This window comes from Zootoca vivipara, chromosome 3, assembly GCF_965207765.1.
Source record: "Zootoca vivipara chromosome 3, rZooViv2.hap1.1, whole genome shotgun sequence".
Classification (NCBI taxonomy): domain Eukaryota; kingdom Metazoa; phylum Chordata; class Lepidosauria; order Squamata; family Lacertidae; genus Zootoca; species Zootoca vivipara.
Window position 1 is genome coordinate 58,213,139 of NC_142586.1, and position 27,753 is coordinate 58,240,891.

The 27,753-nt window shown below is 40.7% G+C and overlaps 1 protein-coding gene across 10 annotated transcripts in view; it reads left to right on the plus strand.

Annotated features, from left to right (window-relative positions):
* PDE7B (phosphodiesterase 7B) overlaps window positions 1–27,753 on the plus strand; it is a 231,494-nt gene that overhangs the window by 193,721 nt on the left and 10,020 nt on the right. For all 10 annotated transcript variants that reach the window (XM_088667270.1, XM_088667269.1, XM_088667267.1 and 7 more), the window contains 8 exons: window positions 5,600–5,683; window positions 12,856–13,007; window positions 15,566–15,629; window positions 16,887–16,982; window positions 18,502–18,602; window positions 20,216–20,347; window positions 23,870–23,961; window positions 26,239–26,383. In XM_088667270.1, the coding sequence (XP_088523396.1) occupies window positions 5,600–5,683; window positions 12,856–13,007; window positions 15,566–15,629; window positions 16,887–16,982; window positions 18,502–18,602; window positions 20,216–20,347; window positions 23,870–23,961; window positions 26,239–26,383 (866 nt within the window). The remainder of the gene's footprint in view (window positions 1–5,599; window positions 5,684–12,855; window positions 13,008–15,565; window positions 15,630–16,886; window positions 16,983–18,501; window positions 18,603–20,215; window positions 20,348–23,869; window positions 23,962–26,238; window positions 26,384–27,753) is intronic.

Here is a 27,753-nt window from a genome sequence, read left to right on the forward strand (position 1 = left end):
CTTTTCCAAGGATTCTTCTATTCTCATGAGGTGGCCAAAGTATTGGAGCCTCCGCTTCATGATCTGTCCTTCCAGGGAGCACTCAGGGCTGATTTCCTTAAGAATGGATAGGTTTGATCTTCATAGCTGCCAAGTTATCCCTTTTTTACAGGGATTTTCCCTTATGCTGAATAGGCTTCCTCGCGAGAAAAGGGAAAACTTGGCAGCTATGTTGATCTTCTTGCAGTCCATGGGACTCTCAAGAGTCTCCTCCAGCACCATAATTCAAAAGCATCAATTCTTCGGTGATCAGCCTTCTTTATGGTCCAGCTCTCACTTCCATACATCACTACTGGGAAAACCATAGCTTTAACTATACGGACCTTTGTAGGCAAGGTGATGTCTCTGCTTTTTAAGATGCAGTCTAGGTTTGTCATTGCTTTTCTCCCAAGAAGCAGGCGTCTTTTAATTTTGTGGCTGCTGTCACCATCTGCAGTGATCAAGGAGCCCAAGCAAAAGCACATAAAGGATCACATTTTTGAAAGCTACCATGTATGCAAATAAATTTCCCACCACCACAACAGAAAACTAACAGAGCAGAAAGAGATATGAGCAATAACCTTTTCTGCCTGGGGTGTGCTAGATTGTGTTGTTATTAAGAACATAAGAAGAGCTTGCTGGATCAGGCCAATGGCCTATTTGGTCCAGCATCCTGTTCTCACAGTGGCTGACCAGATGCATGTGGGAAACAGGATTTGAGCACAAGAGCCCTCTCCCCTCCTGCGGTTTCCAGTAACTGTGGAGACAGAGCATAGCTCTCATGGCTAGTAGACATCAATAGCCCTCTCCTCCGTGAATTGGTCCAATCCTCTTTTAAAGCCATCCAGGTGGTGCCACCACTGCCTCCTATGCAAATGAGTTTCATAGTATAACAGGGCTCTGCGTGAAGAAGTGCTTTCTTTTATCTGTCTTGAATCTTCCAACATTCAGCTTCGTTGGAAATCCACAAATTGCTGTTTCTACTTCTAGGGACTTGCTAAGCTGGAAATAATTGGCATCCTCCAATTGATGGCAAGCCATGAATCCGAGACATAGATGGGGGAGCTTCCTGTGCACAGTGTTTACTACAGACCTTTGAACACAAGTAGGAGCAAAGGGAGCAGAAGTTGCTAGGAAATTGATGGAGGGTCAGATCCAGAATCCTGGGATCCTGCAGCTTCTTTTCCATCGAAATAAAATTGGCGGTGGTGAACATGCTTTAATGAAAAAGTTTAATTCCCAGTTCAGGTCTCTGCATCAATATATACATGTGAACGCTGCTCCTCTGGTGAAAGGAATTTTACAAAGACAACCGAACACTCATCAGCTAGTATTTACATAATTAATAAAACACATTATCGTAATGAAACTTGTTAGAAATATTAATGAAGGCCCTGGCTATCAGGTTGCCATAGTAACACAATGCATTATATGTTGCTAAGTGAGTTTAGTTATATCAGAGTGCATGTGCTGTGCAATTTAAAAACAACAACACCCTGTATAGATTAATTGAAATTCTTTTAACTCAGAAGCTAAATTCCATATATTAACTGGCATTTTTTATTTATTTTTACTCCGTTAATCATTGGTTCAGGGAATAAGCTGTAGAATGTGATAGCTTTTGTGGCCTACAACATGGTAAAATGCAGCAATGGCATTCAAGGACAGTTGAGTTATGCTCGTTACCTTTTGAATCTGCACAGCAATGCAATTGATCTTGATACCTGCAAGGTTTGTTTTTCAAAAACTGTAGGGAATTGTTTTTCCCCAAACGCAATATACCCAACAGGAAGCTGCACTAGATAGGCATTTGGACTATTCTGGTAGGGCTCTTATGTTCTTAATGTGCTCTTGAAGTTATGCTAAGATTGCCTCCCTTTCGGTGCCTGAATTATAGGGCACTGCAAGGGAGGAAGCCTGGACTTTTACCTTTCAGGAGGTTTTAGAAGGCTAAATGGGCCTGTCTGGGGTTGGGTTTGTGAATCTCATTAGAAACATGGGGGAGGGAAAACAGGTTGCTTTTGCACAAACATCATAATAGACCATGTCAGTTGTTCCTTACAGCATAATCCTAACCATGTCTGCTCTCGATTAAGTCCTGTTGAATTTAATGGGGCTTACTCTCAGGTAAATGGGGTTATGATTGCAACCTTAGTTCTCAGTGTTTCTTTGCACACTCCCAGACTGAGATTTTTTAGAGGATAACCATTTCAGTCTGTTTTCTGTAACAAGTGTGGCATTGCACACCCATGAATTGCAGATGTTTGGAGTAACCCCGTGCTCCTCAGCATTGCATATATGTCGACTATCCAGCTCAATATGTTTTTGGGTCTACAGCCCTGCTCTTAACTGATGTCCCAGTCTTGTCTTGCTTTCTTCTCTACGTCCCACATTGACCTTGATGCTTTAGCTATAGCTAGCTGCTTGTTTTTGGTCACTTAAACTGATGTTCCATTAGCAGTAAGCTGTCATCAGAGCACCCACCCTCGCTGACAGTTACATAATAAGCCATATTAAAAACAAAAAGTGTTACCTAGCACAGACTTTTGTTAAAAACAGACTAAGTAAGAAGCCAAGTGGGCAACAGATTAATCTGAGGAACGTCTCCTTTGGGAGAATCAGCAGCTCCCCCAGTCATTGGCTCTGACAGACTAGTAGCTGTTTGTAACACTGAACATTCCAGAGTGATATCTTTTGACTTCAGATTCAAACAAGCAGAAAAGAGACAGCCCCTTTTCCATTTCTCTTTGCTATGGTTATTTTCCTTCGCGGTGCAAAGAGGCTGGAGCAACTCTTGTTTTTAAGATCACAGTTTTCTGTTTCTTTTCTACAGAATCCTTTCTTTTTAAGAGAAGATGAAGTTAAAAGAAAAATGTAACATCCGTTCTGCTTTGGTTTTGAAGAAATTAGACTGGAAGGTGGAATGCATGCAAGAAAGCCTAAAATGCATGTGCCGATTCCTGCAATTAATGATGCCACTATCAAACCTACGAAATCTTAAGGGCAGAGCATACGTTACAGTTGCCATGGAGTTGCTATTGGAAATGTCTCCTATGGTAAACAACCCTTACCTGCTGGCCTGTAACTTTTGCAAGTACTCAGCATGCGATTTACACTCACCACTTTTCTATATACACACAGCCTCAGTGGCCACTGGGGTCACATAACAGGGACACAGAAATTCACAGCATAATGTGGGCAGATTGCTCTTTTGCCAGGTTGTTAGGGTTTTGTTTTGTTTTTGTAAACATGGAAAGTATGCATTCCAGAAATGAAGAAAAAAAAGTGAGCTCTCATAAACTAAAAAAGAAAAAGAACAGGAGAAACTAGTATTCCTCAGTTGAGCTTCTGAAGAAGACAACAGTGCCTGCAGATTATTGAGCATGGGAGGTGTGGCTTTTTGTCAGTGATGTCCTCGGCACTAGCCAATACACTCCTATGACACTACTTCAACTACATATCGGGAAGAGTGAGCAGGTAATCAAATATGCCAGTGGTAAATGTAATTATTGAAGTGATGGAAAATGAATTCCGCTATAGCAGATGCACTATCTAGGTGAAAGGGTTTGATCCGAGCATGCGAACCCCTATTTGTGTGTGAGAAGGGTGGGGGTGATGTGGAAGGGGCAGGGCTGGCACACATGTACTTTTTCACCCTTTTTGTGCCCTCATGCAGTCTTCTTAAGGCATGCATGAATTTCCTTGCTGTTAACTCCTGCACTTGAGAAACAATTCTGATGGAGGTCATTCATAGTAACCTGCCCCAAGGAGAAGGAGCAAGAAACAGTGGACCAGATCCAAATGCATTGACACTTGTTTACATGTGACTTGCTACACCAGGTTGTGAACATCAGAACTTAGTTAGACTTCCTAACCCTCCACTCCACACTACCCCCCTTTTCTGTTTTCTTTTTACTACTTACCCCTGCCTAGTAATGTAGGTCAAAATAATGTGAGGAAATCAAGTCCCGTCATGTGTTGCCATAAATCTGTGTTCTGTTTTATTTCTTTTTAAAATTTTATTTTACAGTTTAGTGTTGCTTTTAGTTTGAATTACATGAACTACATGAATCTTTTCAGTGCTTAGGGCTTCTAAATGTCTTAATTTGGTTCTGCTTGGATGTCCATTTGATTTACGTCTCTTGTTCCTGAACTAGCAACTGATACACATGGGGAAATGTACTAATGAACAACTTATCATGCAAAACTCTAGTCAGATTGGAACCAGAAAGTACTAATTTCAAAGTAATATTTTTTTTCGTTTTAAGCTCATGTTTTGAGAAATGCCTTTAAACATACCTTATGAGCCAGTTTTTATAAGAAATGCCTAAGTTTGCATTTTCCTTCCTCCTCCTCCCCGTTTTTCCTTTTGTGCCATGTCTTTTAAATGGTAAGCCTCTGGCTTTTTTAAATAATAATAATAATAATAATAATAATAATAATAATAATAATAATCTGTAAGTCACCTTGGGAGCCCTTTTGGGAGAAGAATGGGATTTTTAAAAAATTAAATAAAGAAATATTGACATTTAAAATGCATGTTAATTTCCCAGGAAAGATCCTTGTATTAGAAACGCCACAAATATATGCTCTTGCTTGCAGATCTTCAATGATAATTTTGCACTATTTCACCCCAAGTATTTTTAATTAAATATAGATTAGACATTTCAAATCAGCCCAGAGATTCATGAAATCAATTGAGATGTTCACTATTTTTGACGAAGTAATCAATGAGCAAGAGTCAAGAACCATAGGCGAGGACTACTAAAATTGTTTCCAGTATGTGCCTGTTTTGCTAACCAGATACAGATACAAATATGGATTTCCAGGGATATGGAAGTCTTGAATTACTCCATAAGAAGGAAATGACTCACAGTTCTTGGACTCTGTCACTGTATTGTCAATTAGCTAGTGCCCAATTTCCATTAACTTACATGAAACTTGCAAAAGACTTGTTTCTCATGGTTGTGCTGAAAAACTCGTTAGCATAAAGGATGTGTGTGTCTTAGGCTGTGTACACATTCTTGTTTACTCTGCATCCAGTGCTCCCTCCGCTAGTCTGGGAAGCTGTGCACGCACAATGTAACATAGAATACATACCTATCCTGTATCTATCCATACAAAATACCAATCTGATGAGTTCCCCTCCAAACCAACTTCAATCCAAATTGAGAAAAGGAATGACCTGTGTTTTAAGCTTATAAGGTGTATGCAGCCGTATTATAGTTCACTGGCCGCTTCCTCCTCTCACCCTTCAATAGAAGATCAGTGCCGATTCCATGAGCAGTAGGGACAGCATACAAACAACAAATGCGCACAGATGGCTGTAGACTTCATTACTTTGACTTTTATTACTTTTAACTGGATGGCTAACCACAAGGAAATGCAGACTCTGAGCTGAGAAAGGACCACCCCTCCCCCCCCCCCAGGTATAGTAAACCCGGTTTGCTATATCAGATCAAACTTGGCTTCGTAGACATTTTCCTTTGCTACCATTTATCTTGTGGCTTAATAAGGTATCTCAACATTCTCTTGGAAGAAAATGTGTCTCTAATCTTGGCTCAATAATCATGTTTTGCAGGAGATGCACGACTGAGAGGTCAGACAGGGGTTCTCTCTGAGCGACGTGGTTCCTACCCATTCATAGACTTCCGCCTTCTCAACAGTAAGTGGATCACTTATTGGAAAGTGGATTCATGGGCAGAGGATTTTTAAAAAATGCATTATTTAACTTGCTATACCACAAAGAGTCTAATAATTATTATTGAAGTCATAAATTAAATTTCACATTCATAAATTTACTGTATATTCCTGCGTATAAGACTACTTTTTAACCCAGGAAACTCTTCTCAAAAGTCAGGGGTCATCTTATACCAGTGATGGTGAACCTATGACACGCGTGTCAGACATGATACGCAGAGCCCGCGCCCCATCGGCCCCATTTGCGCTGTTGTTGTCCCCCCCCCATTTGTTCTCCCGCTCCTCCTACAGCTTGTCTCCACTAGAGCTTGTCTCCGCTAGCTCCTTGTTGTTGTTGTTCCTGGTAGCCAAAGATTGGTTTTTTAACCCTTTCTGTGCTGTTTTTCTGCCGCTTTGGCAGACTATGATTGGGTGTAACAGCGTTCATTTTTTAACCCGTTCTATGCTGGGTTTTTGGCGTTTTGGCAGACTATATCGGTGCTGCATGTTAGTTCCAGCGAAGGTATTATTCGTCATTTATTTCTGTTCTCTTTCCTCCCCAAAAACCGCAGCAGCTTTGGGGCATTCCCTCCCCCAAAAGCAAAGCAACTTTTGCACCCCCCCAAAAAACCTCCAAAACTTTGGTCAGCAGCTCCCCCCAAAAAGCTCAACAACTCTGGGCACTTTGTGATAAATAAGGGTTTTTTGGTTTGGTTTGGTTAAATAATTAGTTTTTGGGTTATTAAATATAGTTATATATTACCATAGCTGCCAAGTTCTCCCTTTTTTAAAGGGAAATTCCCTTATGCTGAATAGGCTTCCTCGCGAGAAAAGGGAAAACTTGGCAGCCATGATATATTACAATTATACAATTTTGTTATTTAAACTATAAATATCATGAAATTATTGGTTTTTTTCTCGAAGTGACACACCACCCGAGTTATGCTCGGTTTTTTGGTGAATTTTGACACATCAAGCTCAAAAGGTTGCCCATCCCTGTCTTATTCGCTGGGTCATATTTCTTATACGGCGAGTATATCCCAAACTCTATATTTTAACTGGAAAAGTTGGGGATCGTCTTATACGTCCAGTCGTCTTATACGCCGGTATATATCGTATTTTTAGCTGCAGCATCAGGTGAAAACTGCTTAATCAGTTCTGGATGTTCCCAGAGGATGGAATTCATGGACAGATAAGAGAACCAGCCAATACACACTACCATGCCTGCTGTTGAAGAAATAAAACCGGAGGCAAATATGGAAATCTACTTACCCACATTTCCTTTTGTCCCACAGCTCCCCCCCCCCCCGGGGAAACTGCTCTCTAGCACTCAATCAGAGCAAATGGCAATCAGGTTTTCTGTCGGTTGCCATTTGTTCCAGCTTAGAGATAAAGAGTGGGTTTTCCCTGAAAAAAGAGTGGGGCAAGGGGGAAACTTCTTGGACCCATACTTTCTAGGCATAGGACAAGCAGATGTAGTGGATGAGCCCTTAGAAACTATCCTGGAGAAAGTTGGGACTTTCCCCTCCGTCTTCCTTATGTGTCAAATAGGAAGCCAGACATACAAGCAAAGGGCTGTTATGTGATGAAGAATCCTGTACCTGCATAACGTGCGGGATCAGGTGTGCTATTTCCACTAGGGATTTCAGGTGGGGCTTGTTTTCTTTGAGGCCTGGGAGTTTTCTAGAATGTGTAATCCTGAATTTTGCAACTCATGAAGATTTATGGTTTTAGCTCAATGTTCCCTTCACTTGGTGGAATTTTTGCTCGTGGTATGGGCCACAATCAAGCCACAGTTAAGCACTCTAAAATCCAATTGAACAGAAATTAAAATGCTTTCCTTCATCTGAACTGTGCCTTTAACCTGCATTTATTAATGAAACTGTAGCACATTTCAGTGTACAAACCATGTCGCCGTTCTGTAAACCCCTCAATTCTCTCAAAGTGAGAGTTCTGGTGTGAGTGTGCAATTAAACATGGCCATCTGTAGAAGAACAGTTAACCTGTATAGTATGAAGGGTAAAATTCACAGTTTTATTGCGCTTCTGTTACCAGATGTTTATTGCATCCTTTCCCCCCTTTTTACTGGAGCTTAGTCTAGCTTGGATTTCCAAACAGATTCTCCTGGTAAGGCAGCAATAATTTAATCCTCCGATTGACTAAGTTGCTCAGTGAGTCACTGAACCAAATCCTTTCAGTGACTCATGTGTGGTGATTAAAATTAGCTTTCATTATCATAGGATGCAATCTGTCAATGACTGGTACAGCACATATTTCTTGATTGCCTTAATTAAGAACAAGAGGGAATTCCATGTGGCACAGTGGCAGGGGGATGAGTGAATCCCAGAGAACCGGGGAGTGCTTCCCCTTGTTTGTTTGTTTGTTTGTTTGTTTGCTTGCTTATACCACCCTTCTTCCATAGATCTCAAGGCAGTTCACAACATACAAATGCAAGATAAAAACACAAAATACATAATAAAAGCAAGAACTAAAAACCACACAAACCAATAACCTGTTATGTTCCTAATGGGGAATTTGTTATTAAGCACCTAAAACTGCAGCCCAAGAAAGGGACTATGAACCATATTAATATAAAGGTAAAGGTACCCCTGACCGTTAGGTCCAGTCGTGACCGACTCTGGGGTTGCGTGCTCATCTCGCATTAGTGGCCGAGGGAGCCGGCGTATAGCTTCCAGGTCATGTGGCCAGCATGACAAAGGCGCTTCTGGCAAACCAGAGCAGCACACAGAAACGCTGTTTACCTTCCCGCTGTAGCGGTTCCTATTTATCTACTTGCATTTTGACGTGCTTTCGAACTGCTAGGTTGGCAGGAGCTGGGACCAAGCAACGGGAGCTCACCCCGTCACAGGGATTCGAACCGTGGACCTTCTGATCAGCAAGCCCTAGGCTCAGTGGTTTAACCACAGCGTATGAGACCTACATCTCTTATTGTTCATTAGGACAAATTACACAAGATTCCCCAGTGAAAGTCACTTTCATATCTAAAAATATTAACACTAGGATGCAGATTTCCTTTGACCAACAACTAAACAAGTACAGTTAGTATTCTTGGGTTATATTTTCATTCTCAGAACTTTCTTCCTTCATAGAAGTTAGCTTGGGGCTTCGGGGAGGTACCACTTGGAGATTTTGCTTAAAGCACCAAAATGTCTTTAGTTAACCCCTGGCTCAAGTATAGCAAACTGTATACTTTGAACTTGACTTGTGGCTCATCAGTCAAACATGCCACTTTAGAGCTCTCCCTCTTCCCCCACCCCCAAATTTGGCAGAACAGACTACAGTAAGTCTGTAACCTCCATGCATTTAACTTCTGTGCATTCAGCTTTATGCACTTAGTAATATTTTTTTTATAAAAAAAGGGGGGAAAGAAAGGGGGCAGACATCTAGGGGGAAAATATTTTAGACATCCCACCTGCCATTGAACCCAGTGCTTTGACTGCTGTATATGCAGTTTTGGCTTTAGGTGTGATCACCAGAACCCCCATGTAAGTTGATACTGTATTCCAAACCAATATCGAAGTGCTCAAATGTAGTGCCTGGTGCACTCAGATACCAGTTTCTTGAAATCCCTGTCAGGCACTAATGCACAGCTGGAGAGGGGAAAGTGCCCTGGGGAAAGGCAGACATCTTTTCTCCAAGACATCCCCATGCTCGCCATAGAAAGGTCATCCTGTGTCAGACTGGTGCCTACCAAGGTGGACTTAGTAAAGAATCAAACAGGCTGAAGGGCACTGCATGTGTGACTTACAGGTTTTGAAAGCACAGAAATTGATACTAGTATCAGACCCATCTAGAGGTGCCTTGAGATTTCTCCAGCTCACCCACTCATGAACACCATAAAAAGAATATCCACAAAAACTCCAGGATACCTTTTAGATTTCTTGTGTTCTGTGTGTTTGTGTGTTCAAATCAAATACTAGTAAAATGGCATTTTATTTTCAAACCCAATAACACGAATCATTTCATTTGCTTAAGTTAGGCTGCAAGGCTGTGTATGCACCATCCATTTGAAGCACATTGCTTTCCTCACACCCAAATAGAATCCTGGATACTGTAGTATACAATTCCAAGATTCCTTAACAACTTACACTTCTCAGGATTCTTTGGGAAATGAAATGTGCTTTAAAAGTATGGTGTAAAAGCAGTAAGTCTCATAAAATTTAATCAGGCTTACTTCTGATTAGACGTATATTAAAGTATTTGATGATACTTTTAGCTAGAAGATGCACAAGTAAAGCTGGAATACCATGAAACAGGACATAGTTATGGAATCCTCATGTAGGATTTTTAAAGGACTTCTGTTATGGTGAAAATATCTATGTTTTTCAAATTCTCAGCAGCATTTTAATTAGTTGAAACCATTACTGAAAGTAGGTTAGACTCTTCCCTTCCCTTCCTTTTTTTGAGAAAACCAAATCAACTTGGTCAGATATTTTCACTCACTAAAATAACGTCCCAGTGTTAACTTGCAATCACAATAAAGGATTGTTTTTCTAATTCCATAAAAATCTTTTATATTACTTGGACAATATTTGTACAAGAATCTGACTAGTTACCTGATCCTTTTTCATATATGTCACACACACACACACACACACACACACACATAGCGGTGAGTTGCTTAATTTGTTACCTGACCTTCTGTTCTAAGGAAAGGGTGTTCTGATGATAACATTGAGATTTTCCAGCTGACACAAGGAAGAGAGAGAACAAAGTAGATGAACTATTAAGATGATAAATGAAAAACAGGGTTTTCTGTTATTGCAGGTTATGTTCATTTTCCTTAAGGAGGAACGGGGGAAAGAATGGCTATTTCCTTTCACTTACTCTGCAATCATCCATAATTTTACACTTTGAAATGTATCTTACTATAAAACTACAGATAAGATTTAGGAAGCTAGGTTAAGACACTCAATCTGAAAATTCCTTAGATGGTTGATTGTCAAATTTATTACTGTGACACAATGCAGTTCTATCATACAATTGCATTTACAGAACAATTTGCTAGCCCTCTAGAATCAGTGGAACTAAACCTAAGTTTGCAGTACTTTACCTTAATCTGTTTGCAGATTCAGCAGTTAATGTGCTTTCAGGTATCAACCAATTTGGCCAGTACAATGTTGCTAATTTTGATGGTTTCTCTACTGAATTTAGTAGGTTTTCTGTTCATTCAGTGGAATAAATTCCTGTCCAGTGGTCGACTAGAAACACAGTGGCTTCTCTAATAGTGGTCATTGGGTATTTGTCTAATTTTCAGTGGAATTTCTGAACTGGGTTGGAAGCTTGGAACATACTTCTTGTTCAGAGAGGAAGCTCATAAGCAGAGGCAACTGCTGACCAATAAGCAGATGTCAGGCTGTATGCCTGCTTCCATTAACTCCACACCCAGCATGCTCCCACCAATGGACTGTGAACACAGAACATTAGCCACAATCCATATCTATCCTGTAGATTATTGGGAAATACTGCACTTTGATGCATTTCCCCCTATACCAGCTTCAGTATGATTTGAAACTGTTAAGTCATATGATGAAGACACAAACACACCCTCCTCCACTTGTAATAACAGAGAGTGGGTTGTTGAAGAGAGAGGTTTGGAAGAGATTGTTTTCTCTCTTGTAACAGAGAAGGAAGCAGGAGAAAGAAAAGAAAGAGGGGGGAGGCTGCTGGGAGCCTAGTAACGTCACCTACACTGGCAACTTGAGCTCAGGGCAGGTTAACCATTTCATGCACTCAAGTGTGAGTCAGTAAATGAATATTACAACATGGGTGACTTTGAAATACGTCAAACCATACTAATAAACATGAAAGTGGTTTGAAACACAGCCAGGGTAGAGATAACCTCATTATATTTTAAGTCAGTAATATGTACACAGCCGCTGTGTACATATTACAATTGATTGCAGATTCTTTGAGAACTGGTCTCTCAGACTATCTGGGTCAGCCGCTTCACTCCTGGCAGTCTGAGAGAGGAGTGGGAGGCCAAACAAGGGGACAATAAGAGAAGATGTGTCTTTTTGAAGTCAGACCCAGTAAATGGAGTGTAGCTTATGATGAACACTGAAACATAACCAAGTTTGTCTTGGTTTGTTTGGGTGCCTCCATGTACGAGGCCCAAGATAATTGCCCCAACCTGAACATCGCCTACCCTGTTTCTCATATTTTAAGACATACCCATAAAATAAGTCATAGCAGGATTTTTAAGCATTCGAGGAATATAAGCCATACCCCGAAAATAAGACATAGTGATAGGTGCAGCAGCAATGCCGGCCGCAGCAGGAGAAGAAAGAAAAAAATAAGACATCCCTTGAAAATAAGCCATAGTGTGTTTTTTTGAGGAAAAAATAAATATAAGACATGTCTTATAATATGAGAAACACGGTATGTAAGGTAAGTTGGGAAACATAAACATATAATGAATTGTACATTATCATGGAGCATCTTGTACCAGATACCATCTGGTCATGTGTGTTTAGTCAGTGCCACCCTTACATTATTTAAATATAACATGCGTTTTAAAGGATATTTTTCACACTTCTGTTATGACTGCAGATGTTTCATTCTGTTTGAAATTTGGCTTTGTTTCTATCTTCCAATGCTCCCCTCAGCATGCTTTACTCAACATTCCCTAGAACATTGTTCTATCAAATATTCATGCTGGTTGCAAGTCCAAGCTGTTCTGAATCACATTGCTTTTTTGTTTTTCGCTGAAAAACCCACTTAAATAATTCACTTTATCCTTATATTTGTTTTTCCAAACAAAATAAAAAAATCCTTCCAGTAGCACCTTAGAGACCAACTAAGTTTGTCATTGGCATGAGCTTTTGTGTGCATGCACACTTCTTCAGATACCAGTAGAACATGTTAAACACTTCTTCAGATACCAGTAGAACATGTTTTTCCAGTAGAACATGTTAAAGCATCCATGCTTTGATGCTCCATATCTTTGACAGATTATAATTTGTTTTATTGTTGCCCTTGGGAGAGCAGAATATAGTGGCAGAAACATATCTGTTTGGAAGAGAAAGCCCCACGGTCCTAGTACTTTTGCATTTTAAACATAGTCAGAATCTGGCCTTCATTGAGTTCCTGCTTATTTGTTTAGTGAAGATCTTTGTACCTGTCATTTCCCCACAGATACCATTTACTCAGGGGAAATTGGAACAAAGAAGAAAGTAAAGAGATTGTTGAGCTTCCAGAGATACTTCCATGCATCCAGGCTACTGCGTGGAATCGTACCGCAGGCTTCGCTGTATTTGCTGGATGAAGGCTACCTTGGGCAAGCAAGGGTAAGAGGCTTCTCCAACAAACTCCCTACTAAAGACTTACTGTTCTAAATGTAACAAAGAGATTGGTGAAGATTCGCTTGAATTCAACATGAAGGAATGTCATATATATGAAACCGGATCCTGAGATAATTTAACATAAGGAAGTTCATGGAAAGAATGTTTCTCACCCCCTGAAATGCCTCTCCAGTGGGTCAGACACCTCTCCTGAACAATGTGTAGTCGGATTTGGGGACTGCTGAGGGAGGGGAAATGACCCAAGTGTGCTGTAGCACACGGATAGACAACATAGTGTGATCAATATGTTGCTGGTCTACAATTCTTATCAGCCTCAACCAGCATGGTCAATAGTTATGAATGTTGCAAGTTGTAGAACTCAAAGGTGTGTGACTCTGGAGGGCACCATGTTGGCTACCCTTATTCTAGTATATCTTTAACCATCCTCATGGTCCCTTCTGACTCTGTGATTCTGTGAAAAGAAGCCATACCTTCAAGCAGAGCTGGCTCTGCCATTAGGCACATGGATGCCCCACTGCCTCCGCAGAAGCACCACTGATTTCAGCTGTAATCGTACAAGATTTGCGAGTGTGCAAGATCTTGCTTGTTTTGGGTGAGATCTCGCCCCAAATTGCAGAAGCAGAAGGGCATGCGAAGGAGTGCCAGTGGCGCAACAGGTATGGGAACGGCAGGGCAGGGGCGGCACTGCCTATTTTGCCTCAAGGGGCAAAATGGGATGTGCTACCCCTGCCTTCAGTTTCAAAAACAGCACTGGACCAGGTATCACAGTGTAAATTAACACAGCAGAGAACAGGCATTTCAGCAAACAAACTTTACAAAAGGGTTAAAAGTAGGTTTCAGCAAAGCATACTTTCAGCTAGAAGCAGCAATGCAGCAATGGATACTGGTTGCTGGAAACCACAGGAAGGAGAGGGTTCTTGTGCTCGAATCCTGCTTGTGGATTTTAATGCAGGCCACAGTGGTTGGACACTGTGAGAACAGGATTCTGGACTAGATGGGCCATTGGCCTGATCCAGCAGGCTCTTCTTACATTCTTATATCAGGAAGTTTCAAGAAGTTGCGGTTTTGCAAATGTGTCCCTGTTTTTGTCTGAAATGTTGGGCAAACCTTCAATTTCTCTTTCTAAACCACTTAGAGACGGTACTAGCGTTAAGCAGTATGTAAAATATATATGAAATAAATACATTTCTGAAGTCTGTGAAGCTGAAAGTGGAAAGCAGAAGCTGTGGTTCTTTAAGATGCTGGTTCTTTTTAGAGAAATATATTTAGAGCTATGCTAAGAACCTATTTCAAGGATATATAATCTACTTGGATGGAATGGGATAAAAAGAAAGCAAGTTCAGCATAGCTAATTTTCTAGTTTCTATGGGTGCTCCTAGAGAACCTGTTTATTGAGCATTCGTCTTGATTTGTTTGCAGGTAGATTAGATGGTCTTGCTGATTTTCTAAATCAGGCACCCCCAAACTGCGGCCCTCCAGATGTTTTGGCCTACAACTCCCTAGCTAACAGGACCAGTGGTCAGGGATTATGGGAATTGTAGTCCAAAACATCTGGAGGGCCGAAGTTTGGGGATGGCTGTTCTAAATTGTTAATTACACTACGGCCGGGATGTGGAACTATGGCCATCCAGATATTGTCAGACTCCAGCTCCCATCAAGGATGAAGGGTCAAGGATGAAGGGAGCAATAGTCCAGAAATGAATAGAGGGCCATAGGTTTCCCCATCCCCATTTTCTGAGTCCCCCCCCCCAATAATTTGAGTTCCGATAATGAGCTTTCCATATAAAAACCTAGTTTTGTTTACAGTTCCCAACTGACAAATACTAAGCTATACTTAGGTGTCTTAGACTGCAATCTTATGCACAATAAGCCAAGAGTAAATCTCATTTTGGGCTTGCTTCTGAGACTTTTGGATTAGACATGTATAGGATTGCAGTGTTCGGTATGCAGGTTCATCTCTAAAACTGGCTACATTTGAACTATTACTTAATTAAAACAAAGGTACTTACACTTTCAAATTTCATAAATGTACCAAAGAGTACAATTTTATGTACTAAGTTATTTCTAATATATTATTTTTTCTTAAATTAGTACAATTATTTCAGGTTTATTATTAATTATTAAATCTAATTATTTATTGTTATCCTTGTTGTTGCTATTAAATATATCACCCGCCCTTCACCCAGGACAGGTTACAACAAATTAAAATTCAAAATGCAGTGAAAACAGATTACAATCACAGGAGCAGGGTGGGTCCTGAAAGCACATATCTCAGGTGTCAAAGGCCAGGGCAAAGATAAGAAAGTAATAATAATTTGTGAGCTCATATCCAGAATATGTGAAAGGGGATGGTTACTTCTGAACATAGAGTGCATTTCCCTTACCACTGTGCAAATTCAGCCCACTTCCACATCTCTTAAATGAGGGTGTGCAGTTTCCTAGAAACTCTGAGCCCCATAATTTATAAAGTACTGATTTTCATGTAAATCTGTCAATATTTAGTTTGTACATAGTCATTCTGCCTTTTATTTTTATATTCCCAGTATATGCTATCCAAAGTGGGAATGTGGGATTTTGACATTTTCTTGTTTGACCGCTTGACGAATGGTAAGTTGCATAAAATACCTTTCAGACAACATTATTGATTCTTAACCATTGCCTTTAGGTTTCTCCATCATCCTTAAATCTTTTATTGCTATAGTTTTTACCTACATTGAGGGGGGAAGTATTTGATCCTCTGCTAAATTTGCCTGTTTGCCCTCTGATGAAGAAATGGCCAGTCCATAATTTTAATGGTAGGTTTATTGTAACTGTGAGAGAGAATAACAACAGGAAAACCCCCAGCTCCCATGGTTGTGGGAAAAGGCTGACAATATATGTATGCTGAAGAGATGTCAAAAGGCAGTAGAGATGGGGCTATTGACACCATTATTCCTGGCATCCTTGAAGCATGGAAATACTCATTTCCCTCAATCGCCTAGATCTTGTTTTTTTTTTAAAAAAAACACACAAAACATATCCAGACCATTTTCTGCTATAACCCAGAATTTGTCTTGGAAATAATTTAAGAAAACTACGATGCAATTTTCTTGGGAATTGTTTTTCAGTGTTATTTGGTTGAAAAATATATATGCTATTATCTCCTCCTAGCTCTTGAAGCCGAGCAATTTAAATAGCAACCATTCCTTTTTTGTTTCCAGAACTTTTAGACATGTAGGATGATATTCAGTGCTAGTTCAGCGTAGACCCATTTACATTAATGGACACTACTGACTTTGGTTCATTAATTTTAATGGGTTTACTCTGAGAAGGCTGAGAAGACAACCCCTTGGAATTTTGAATGTGAATACAAGAAAGTTCAGCACACCAAAGTATTTGCACAAAATTGCTAGCTACCCTACAAGCCAGTACCGCCACCAGCAGTCTCAGTCTTTAAATGGAGATGATAGGATATGAACAGGGGATCTTGTTTGTGCAAGCCATTTAGATTACCCACCAAGCTATGCCCCCTCCAATCCTATGGCCCTTATTTTGGGGGGCGCTTCTGAAAATACCATTACGAGAGGGATTTTCTTGCCATTGGAGTAACACGAGTCTATGCGTTAACATAACTGAGAAGCAGAAGGAAGGTTTTCAGGCTTATGGAGCCTGCATTTCTGGCTCCCCAGCAAAGCCATTATGAATTATAGAAGGCTGCATTCTAGTGAAATCACCCTCAGGGCCCTTCCAACTCTACAATTTTATGATTCTAACAACTTACATATCCATGGACAACGCTAGCGGGGCAAGACAGCAACACAATTAACAAGGTTGCTAAATGTGGTTTTTTTCATCCAGTTAATGCATGTCTGTCTATTCCCTCAGGAAACAGCCTTGTAACCTTGCTGTGCCACCTCTTCAACGTACATGGGCTTATCCACCATTTTCAGTTAGACATGGTTACATTACACAGATTTTTAGGTAAGTACTTCTTCCCTCTCTCTACCAATATATTATTATTATTATTACAGTGGTACCTCTACTTACGAATAACTCTACTTACGAATGTTTCTACTTACGAATGGAGCTCCGTCCGCCATCTTGGATGCGGTTTAGATAGGATTTTTTCTACTTACGAATTTTTAGATAGGGTTGCTTCTACTTATGATTTTTTTCTCTCAATGCATTTCTATGGGATTCGACTTACAATTTTTTTCGACTTACAAATGTACGTTCAGAACGCATTAAATTCGTAAGTAGAGGTACCATTCTATTACCCCGCCCATCTGACTGAGTTTCCCCAGCCACTCTGGGCGGCTCCCAATCGAGTGTTAAAAACAATACAGCATTAAATATTCAAAACTTCCCTAAACAGGGCTGCTTTCAGTTGTCTTTTAAAAATAGGATAGCTGCTTATTTCCTTGACATCTGATGGGAGGGCGTTCCACAGGGCAGGCCTGGTATAATATGTTCTTCTTTAGTGCTGGGTTAGTGTGACATTTTATCAGTCTTTGGTAAATTGAAATTGAACAGTTACATGGGAGGCTCAGCTTCAGCAGCAAACCTGTACAATTCTCATTTCTTATGATAATGGGAGTGGGAAGAGCTGTAAAGTTGGAAAGTTTACCCATTCCAGAACTGGAATAAACATATTATCTAGAGAATCTTAAAATGCTAAGTTGATTCAGAATGTCTGGTCTCTGTTTGCCTTAGTGCAGGGGTGATTTTGGAGGACAAGATTTTGAGGCCATTTCCAGATAGGTAGTAGCTGTGTTAATCTCTTGCAGCAGAAAATGCAGGTACCAACATATTAATATTCATATAGAAAAGCAATCTTAAATAATTACACAATCATAGTTTCTCCCTCTGTCCTCCACAAATACTATTTATTTTTCTTCTGAATTCATGCTTTCATGAAGGGTGATTTATAAAAGAGGCTTCCAAGCCTTTAAAAATCTGACAAACATTTTCTAGCATGCGGGTGTGTTTTTCTTCCACCAAGGGACAGTCTTGTAAGAGTGCCAAGCTACTGGGTTTTGTTTTTTTAAAAAAGAAAGAAAGAGCTTCAGTGGGTTGAATTCAAGACATAAATCCAAAGTTTCAAAATGACCAAACATATTTTAATTATATATTCAAATGATGATCATGTTTTGGGGTAAGAGTCAGTGGTAAATTCTGAAGTGCTGGCACTCTGCATGACAATCCATACACCCATAGCCATTCTGCCTAGGCAACAAAAATGAACTTTTGACCAATGTAGGCATTATGAATTCAGCGCCAAACCAGCTTTCCTCTCACTTCCACTCCTGCTTAACACTACCCCCTTCTGGTTTGCTTAACATCCAGCCTGATGAAGAATCCTCTTGGACTCAAGAGCTTGCTCACTATTTTGTGACATTTGGGTGGGACTCAACTTTTGAATGCTTCAAAATATAAGTGACACTTTAACCCTTTGCTTTCTGGCACTGTTAACCAATGGTTTATCCTCTTTTACTTCTAGTTATGGTGCAAGAAGATTACCATAGCCAGAACCCATACCACAATGCTGTTCATGCTGCTGATGTCACCCAAGCTATGCACTGCTACCTAAAGGAGCCCAAGGTAACCAAACTACTTCCCTCCTAAGAATGGTTAAGATAATTTCTCAATAGGAAATTCTGAAACCATTCTACTAATGAAATGCATTCCTCAAGATGTTTATTGGGGTTTTTTGCTTGTGGATTGACTGAGTTGAAGCAGAATATAGATTGGCAGATCTGTTGATCAGCAACGGTTTCTTAGTTTTTTTAAAAAATGACGAAGAAAATTACACAAACACACAGAAATTATGAAGCTGAAATGAAGAAAGCTCCAAGGGGAGGGGGTTTCAGTGGGTCTACACTGAGTAAAAGATAGCTGACTACCACCCAAAGTATGTTAGAGATGCATATCCTATGGTTGGAACATATGAAGGACCTATAAGGCAATCTTAAATCCAGTGTCACCAGATCAACAGAACAGCTGATGAATATATCTGTAGGTATGTACTTTGCTTATGCAGCACCTTTTCCATTTGTTTAGAGCCCTCAGTTAAGCTATTCACAGCTACATTATTCATGAATGCCCACCAGCGACAGAACAGCTGGATCCCCCCCCCGTCATAAATCAAAGGGTGCTACATTGACGTTTGAGATTTGCTAAAATAATGCTCTTTTACAATGCACTATGTTACTCCATTAATATCTGTCATTGTGGCAGTACTGTAGTGCACGAGGTTTGGCTGGTATAACTTGTATCTGCATTATCCTTTGGCAGATTTTCAAAAGGTGTTTACATGTAACATCCACCTCCCCATTTGAACATTGTTTTGATTGCTGGCACCTCAACCGTTTGCTTCAGGCGAGGTCACTTCCAGGCATTCATCCTGATTTGTTTACACAAAGTTTGTGACGTTAGACACTGTCAGCTACCTATTGAGCATGCATTCAGATTTGTTTGTAGGGAGGTTGTAAAATGTTGCATTGAGCAAATGGTATCCCACACTTCCCAGGGCTTTTTCTTGTCACTTAAAGGTAAAGGGGCCCCTGACCATCAGGTCCAGTCGTGTCCGACTCTGGGGTTGCGGCGCTCATCTCGCTCTATAGGCCGAGGGAGCCGGCGTTTGTCCACAGACAGCTTCCGGGTCATGTGGCCAGCATGACAAAGCTGCTTCTGGCGAACCAGAGCAGCACACGGAAACGGCGTTTACCTTCCCGCCGGAGTGGTCCCTATTTATCTACTTGCACTTTGATGTGCTTTCGAACTGCTAGGTGGGCAGGAGCTGGGACTGAGCAACGGGAGCTCACCCCGTTGCAGGGATTCGAACTGCTGACCTTCTGATCAGCAAGCCCTAGACTCTGTGGTTTAACCCACAGCGCCACTTGGGTCCCATATTTCTTGTCACTTACTTGTATGCAAAAAGTCTGGTATTTATTTTTATAAGGGGGTTTCTTTGTGCTAGAATGCCACATCAGTTTAATTGCACCACTGGATTTGCAAGTGTGACTAAATCCCACTCAAATATAGCAGAAGCCTGGAAGCACCCAAAGTGTGCTGCTGCGAAAATCAATAATGTGGAGCTGCAAATGAGCTACATAGTAAACTTACTCTGCATTGTCATAAAAGTTCACTTAGCTGTGTATGGTGAGCAACAGCTCTCATATTTCATTTAACCTTGATTTTTTGCATGGTTGCAGCTTGCCAACTTCCTCACACCTCTGGACATCATGCTTGGACTACTAGCTGCAGCAGCACATGATGTAGATCATCCAGGAGTAAACCAACCATTTTTGATAAAAACCAAACACCACCTTGCCAGTTTATACCAGGTGAGAGTGTACTTATGTTTCAAAAGTTATACAAGTACAATTTTAGATTTTTATTATAGCTTAGCTGCATTTTATATTGTAGCACTACAATTGCAACTTTAGGTTTTCTATCTTAGGAAGGAGTCATGTAAACTCTGGAACCATATCTGGATACAAATCCTTCACAATTCTTCTCCCTTATACAAACAAACATTCTAGCCACCATCACAAATAACCAGACATCATTATATCCAGGGCTATCTATATGCTGCCACTTCCTTCTTTTTCAAGTTGAGTTGCAATCCAACTTTTGTGAGTAGAACATCTGAAGTTGGCAACTCGTGAAAATTAAACTGATTTGTATAATTTGTCCTGTTTTGCACAATACATTTTTGTTTTTTTTAGTCTTGGGGAGAAAAGTGGAGCTATGTAGACACTGGAAAACTTCCCCTCACACTTTCAAACTTAGGAGCTATAAACCTTTTTAAAAAAAAAAAAAGTTATATTCCCATTATAACATTCCGTGCTATTCTGTATTTCTATGGAATCCTACCCAAAGCCATACTTTTCACAGAGAAGACCCCAGTTCAAAATGAAGAGCTGTTTCACACAGATAAAATGCTTTACTAGTAACTAGCTACATCTTTGTTCCCTGTGTCCCCCACCCTCTCCTTATTATATGGTGGGTGAGTTACCTGTTTTGGCACTATAAATGACAATATAGTATGCCCTCTGGCATCCCACAGAACCCCTTCCTGATTTAAGTAGGCAGTAGTGACTGGGAGGTGGGGCTGGAGAGAAGCAGTTGGCCTTTTCCTAGACATTCTTAAGAAATTGGAAAGTTTCAACTCTCACTCAAAACATAAAAGTACAGTGTGCACAGAGGGGATTTCCAAACATTGCAGCCATGTCTTCAAAAAAAGAACGTGAGAAGTTGCCCACAGCAAGCAGTTGCTTTTGTATCTGAAATGTGTAACTGTGGTCAGAGAACCTTAGGATTTATTATGCTAGTACAGGTTATATTTTATACTACCTAATTCACTGGCCACTCTCACTTGTGCTCTGCTTGTTTCTGGTGAACTAAATTAGTGTGATTGAGTCTGTAACCAGCTCTCTGGGGAATCCTGGTTTTCTATTGAACTAACTGGGGATGAAGGGGGGAGAGAGAGAGAGAGAGTGTGTGAAAGATTATCTTCAGTTCTCACTACCATCTATACTTTCTCCCTGGAGATGTCAGTTGTGTAACAGGCCAGACTGTCCTTCTACACTAAGATAAAGCAACAGACAGGGCTATGAGAGCCAAGGCTATGACAGAAGGATGCTGAGATATCCTGTGACTAACTCAACTTGCTCTATCTGTTTTGACAAGCCATAGCCAAACATAAATATACCACTGTGAGGATCTGGGGCACTGCTCCAGACTCCTCTAAATGTCAGGGGTTCTGGATGGGGGGAAAAGAAAACTCTGAGGAACATTATTATCCTATGAAGTAAATGCAGATTATTCTTTGAGAACTGTACAGTCTTCACAGATAAACCAAAATGTTGCATAATATACCGTAATCACATAGACACACAGATAAACTATGTCAGGAATCTTCATAAGTATATTTTTCAAGTGTCCTCATCCTCACATGAACAACCACATCTCAGAGGGCACCCTATTTTAGGAAACCCACATCATGCTAACTTCAAAAGAAAGAATCTAGAGAGCAATAACATAGTACCATCAGAAGATGGGCACAACAAGCCAATTACAGCAAACAAGAAACCTTAACCTTGTAACAAAACAAGATTCAGACTAAATTACCTCCATTTTTTTTTACATTGTTGGTTTAGTGCAGGCATCCCCAAACTGCAGCCCTCCAGATGTTTTAGCCTACAACTCCCGTGATCCCTAGCTAACAGGACCAGTGGTCAGGGAAGATGGGAATTGTAGTCCAAAACATCTGGAGGGCTGAAGTTTTGGGATGCCTGGTTTAGTGTGTTCACTATAGTTGTGGAGGCATATCTGAGGCATTCATTACTGTAAGGCTCCTCTAGACAACTTTTTTATTATTAATGCTCATCCTGATTTGCTTTCACAAAGCTTATGCAGGTCTGGTTTTTATTGAACATTCAGTCCAACTTGTTTGCAGGGTGGTTATATGACAATGAACATTCATCCCAATTTTATTTATTCCATACAATTTATATATAGCTTGATTTAAAAACAAAAAACCACCACCTTAAAGTAAAAAAAAAAATCCTTCCAGCATCACCTTAGTGACCAACTAAGTTTGTCATTCGTATGAGCTTTCATGTGCATGCACACTTCTTCAGATACACAGAAGGAAGATACACTGCTGGAAGGAATTTTTTTGTTTTGACTACGTCAGACCAACATGGCTACCTACCAGCACCTTAAAGTAGCTTATATCTCAAAGTATGTGAAGAGCTGTAGTAAAATACCACGTGTAAGGACAATTTCAGGTGTGTTTTGAAAGTGCCTTGTGAGTACAGTGTGTAAAAATGTAAGTCTGATGTTTGTTTCAAGCCTGTTAGAACAGTATGCTTTTAAATGTAGCATGACATGGAACAGTGCCCCCTATATCACTATCACATACATAAAGAGCAGCATCTCCTTTATTTTAAAAGTTTCAAAACATGTTTGAATTACTTTAAAAAAAAAAACCCTTAGCACTCACCTGCCTAGTCAATGGTTCTTCTTACACATTTGGGCATAACAGCCTGTCAGTCATTTACTGATGCATTTTGATGTGTGCAAAAATTCTAGTTGCAAATAATGAAACAGCAGTACTGTTTATGTCATACATTAGACACCACTAACATACAGGAATAAGGTGTTTGCATGAATAATTCCAGAAGAAGATTTGTTATTTCTAGTACATTCCATCATTTATGCATGACAAAGCTGCCTTTTGTGACCGGAGATTTCCAGATGGGAACAGCATGTACCAAGTACCATAATTTGCCTCCCAAAGTACAAAGGTCTGATTTGAGCCCCTGATGCCACAAGGACAGCAGGGGAGCTTTGAACAATGATGACAAGGACCTTGGAACCACAGTTCCCACTAGGAAAAAAACGCCTCGTTATTGCGCAGACTTTGCCTCCAACTTTCATAGGCAATTACAAATGAAAACATGAGTTCTTGCTTTCTTCCTGCTTTCCTGCCTTGTCATTATAGATCACGAGCTACAGGCAGTGTTCAGCATAGCAGCACCAGAACTATCATACAAAATTTACACACGTATAAGGGAATTACATTAGTGGAGTACTCATAATGCTGTTACACTGGTAAAGCTAAGGAGGGAGCCCTGCTACCCATTTCATTCCAAGCAACTGATGTGCAACGGTTCAAGTGTGTAATTGGAGCAATGTAGTCCTGACTGGTGAATAGGCCCAGGAAATAATTCATGCAGCAACCATTGGCCTGTGCAGTTTCCCATTCAGTTGGGGATACGTGCACTGATGCCTGTTCCTCCATGCACATGGACTTCATTGGGCTGAGAATCTTTTGGGTTATTTGTTTCCTCCTCCAGAACGTCTCTGTATTAGAAAATCATCACTGGAGATCTACAATAGGCATGCTTCGAGAGTCAAGGCTGCTTGCACATCTGCCAACAGAAGAGAGGTAAGCAACCACCCACTAGGAAACTTAAGAAACATGGTATTTCCCAGAAAATTTTGACTCTGACAGCTTTGTAACTCCCCTACATACAGGTAGGTAAGCAGGGTATTGACGTGAATGGAAGACAATATGCATCCTAGGGATAGCCATCTGAAAAAAGTAAAATTACAACATTAAAATTGCTCAGTTTGACTGGTATTGTATGCATTCTAGGGCTCAACTGAAACACACACACAAATTTTGTATTTGAGATGAAACATGGTTCCCATTTCAGCAATTACAGTGATGAAAGGGAGTGTTTGGTGTGAATCAGTGACTGCTATTGTATTTTCTCAAAATGACCCAGAAATTTATTATTCTGGGGCCATCACCACCACACATCCCTTGTGGGTGCTCTTTTGTGTGTTGACCAGCAATTTTACTAAATAATGTTCTTGAACTACAAGCCAGGCCATTCTGGTGGAAAACAGCCACCACTCAGTAGTCAACACAAGCAGCTCTGCTGCTGCTGAAGAGACAGCAAAGTACATTAAAGGAGAAATATGCTGCCACCTCTGATCCCAAAGTAATTTTGCAAGGTGATTTTGCGCTGCCCACACCCACTGGATTAGTTTGATTTTCCTCATACATTTGAGCTGAACGTGCCAATATTCAGTCTTTGGACTCTGCCTTAATCAATTCGCTGTGCTACTAAGTCATTTTATGAAACAATATAATTTTAGAAATGCGAACAAATTTCAGTATGGGGTGGGAATTGTGGATAAAAAAAAATCTCCCATCCTACTATTTTTTCATGGATAAATAATCTCACAGTTAATTGTCTGACTAAAGTAACAGCAGATAAGACAGACCAAAGAGGAAAAATACTGGCTTACCTTATATTGTTTACATTCCATTTAACCTTCTGGTATAGGGCAGTATATAAATTCAATAAAATAATAATAATAACCATAAGAGGTATACATGAATAAGAACCTTCTATCTTGGACCAGTGCAATGTAAAACATCCCGCTGCAAATAAAGTAAGCATAAAGCAGTGATGGCCAAACTTGGCCCTCCAGCTGTTTTGGGACTACAATTCCCATCATCCCTGACCACTGGTCCTGTTAGCTAGGGATGATAGGAGTTGTAGTCTCAAAACAGTTGGAGGGCCAAGTTTGGCCATCACTGGCATAAAGCCTCAAAAAGCTTCTCTGGAAAGCCATACATTTTCCTTCACCACTTGCTATTTGAGCTATTTGAGCTTCTTATGATGAGAGAGCTGATTAACTGAGCGATTCTAACCAATTACCAGGTTAGTGGTCATGTGTTGATAGTTGCTACACCAGTTCAGAGTGTTTGCTTCTGGGAGTGGGGAGAAAACTTTTGGAGCATAATTGTGAAGAAGTATACTGTAAGGGTGACTCCCTACAGGGAGCCAGCCCCCATCATCTTAACATCCACCTCGCCAAGCACAAGGAGCAGCAGTGGGTCTGAAGCAGCCGGGGGGAGGGGAAAGACTCGGAGGGAGAGATAAAACAGTGTGCGGAACAATGGGAAAGCTCAGGGGTGGAGAGATGCAGGCAAGGGCTCAGAGATGCTGGAGAGCCCTGCCACCGCCCTGACAGGGAGGAGACTGAGAGGGCATTGCTCCTTCCGGTGCAAGAGTTAATGAGAGCACCGTGACGCATAATAATAATATAATAATAATAATAATAATAATTTATTATTTATACCCCGCCCATTTGGCCGGGTTCCCCCAGCCACTCTGGGCAGCTTCCAACAAAATATTACAATACAGAAATCCATCAGACATTAAACATCAAACATTAAAAGCTTCCCTAAACAGGGCTGCCTTGAGATGCCTTCTAAAGGTCTGGTAGTTGTTGTTCTCTTTGACCTCTGGTGGGAGGGCATTCAATAAAATAATACTTTTACGCAGGTCAAGGGGGAGGCGTTTTGGGGTGCCCAGACTACTTTGCTGGCGTAAGAACAGACGCCATTGCCGGATTCTGATTCGGAATGAGAGGTCATGTTTTAAGTTGTCTCTGCACTGTAAATACTTTGCACAATAAACGTCTTTAAAGACAAACTGGGCTCAAGCGGAGTTACTCTAGAGTAGCCACGATGACCCTCTGACACATACCAATGTGAGTTCAGCAATGGTGCATTAAACCAGATGTGCTAAATAAGGATTGCTACAACAATTGGCATCCCCAAACACCAGAAGATAGGAGAGATGATATGAAGAGGTACTGATAATGCCTTGCTCAAAACACACTTTCCCTTTTTAAACTACAGGCATGATATTGAACAGCAGCTGGGCTCCCTGATTTTAGCAACAGACATCAACAGGCAGAACGAATTTCTGATCCGGTTGAAAGCTCATCTCAAAAATCAGGATTTGAAAATGGAGGATGCTCCTGATAGGCATTTTATGCTTCAGGTAAATGTAAAGATTTTCCTACCTCTTTCTGTGAACACATAACACGTGTGTGTGTGTGTGTGTGTGTGTGTGTGTGTGTGTGTGTATTCATAGATTCAATGTGTGGATTGGCTTGACAAACTGTCAAACGCTCTATGTTGGGTCCTTTTGTAATACACATGCAGAACAGCGAACAGCATACCACTTCTCTCCTGCTACTTATGGAACAGAGCTTTCCCCACCATATAGTTACATCAAGATTGATATAGGGGCAACAAGTGCTTGTGAGCATGTGTAGTGTAGCGTTTGGGGTATTCTGGTTGACCTAAGCTGCTCCCAGAGGAGGCATTTATTGTACAAGTGATACACCCTGTTTACTCATGTTTAACGGAAGGGCTATACAATACAGTCATCATCCTGTAACTTTCCTATATTTCACAGCACTACCTCTGTCATTTTACCTATCTCCCAAAAAATCTGACTATGATGAAAGGAATGGAATAACAGCACATTCCTTCTGGAGTTGCAGACAGGAAAAAAGTAAAACTGAGGCACAGTGGTAGTTGATTCTGGGAAGCTAAAAGACATGCTAGAGATGCCATTACATTTCTGGTTGCAAAGCCATTTCATGTCCTCAACTACAAATAAGGGGAATTCTCTCTTCTTAGCTGTTTGCCTGGAGCTTAGAAAAGGGGAGGGGCGGTGTCCATTGAAAACAGAACTGTTTACTTTTGAATAAACATAATAGGTGTGTTCCAGATGGAATCTTGTATGGCTGCAGTCCTCTTGTCTCATGCTGAAAGTGCTGGTTTTTTGTTTTTTACATGATTTTTAAAAATCAGACGGGACGCAGGCGGCGCTGTGGGTTAAACCACAGAGCCTAGGGCTTGCCAATCAGAAGGTCAGTGGTTCAAATCCCCGCGACAGGGTGAGCTCCCGTTGCTCAGTCCCAGCTCCTGCCAACCTAGCAGTTCGAAAGCATGTCAAAGTGCAAGTAGATAAATAGGTAGCCGCTACAGCGGGAAGCTAAACGGCTTTTTGTTTCTTGAAAGCCATTTAAACAAGCAGGCATCAGTTTCAAAACATCAGAGGAGACAACAGGGAAAGAAGGCAACAGAACAGCAACTATTGAACATCACTGTAGTGTAAAAAGATTCCCGGTGTTACTTTTCTGACTTCTTTTAAGGCTCAGCCTAATTAATTACTTCCTCTTTTTACAACTGCACAACTCTTTGGCCCCTTAATTACAAAGAACAGTTTCTCTGGTTGCAAGGAATCCTGTTTGCAAGGTTGTTGTTTTTTTTTTTTTTAGAATGCCTGGGAGAGAAAGGGAACTAAGAAATGCATTGCTTGGTTGAGAGATGGCTGTAATGTCCTTGCAAAGCCCCTTT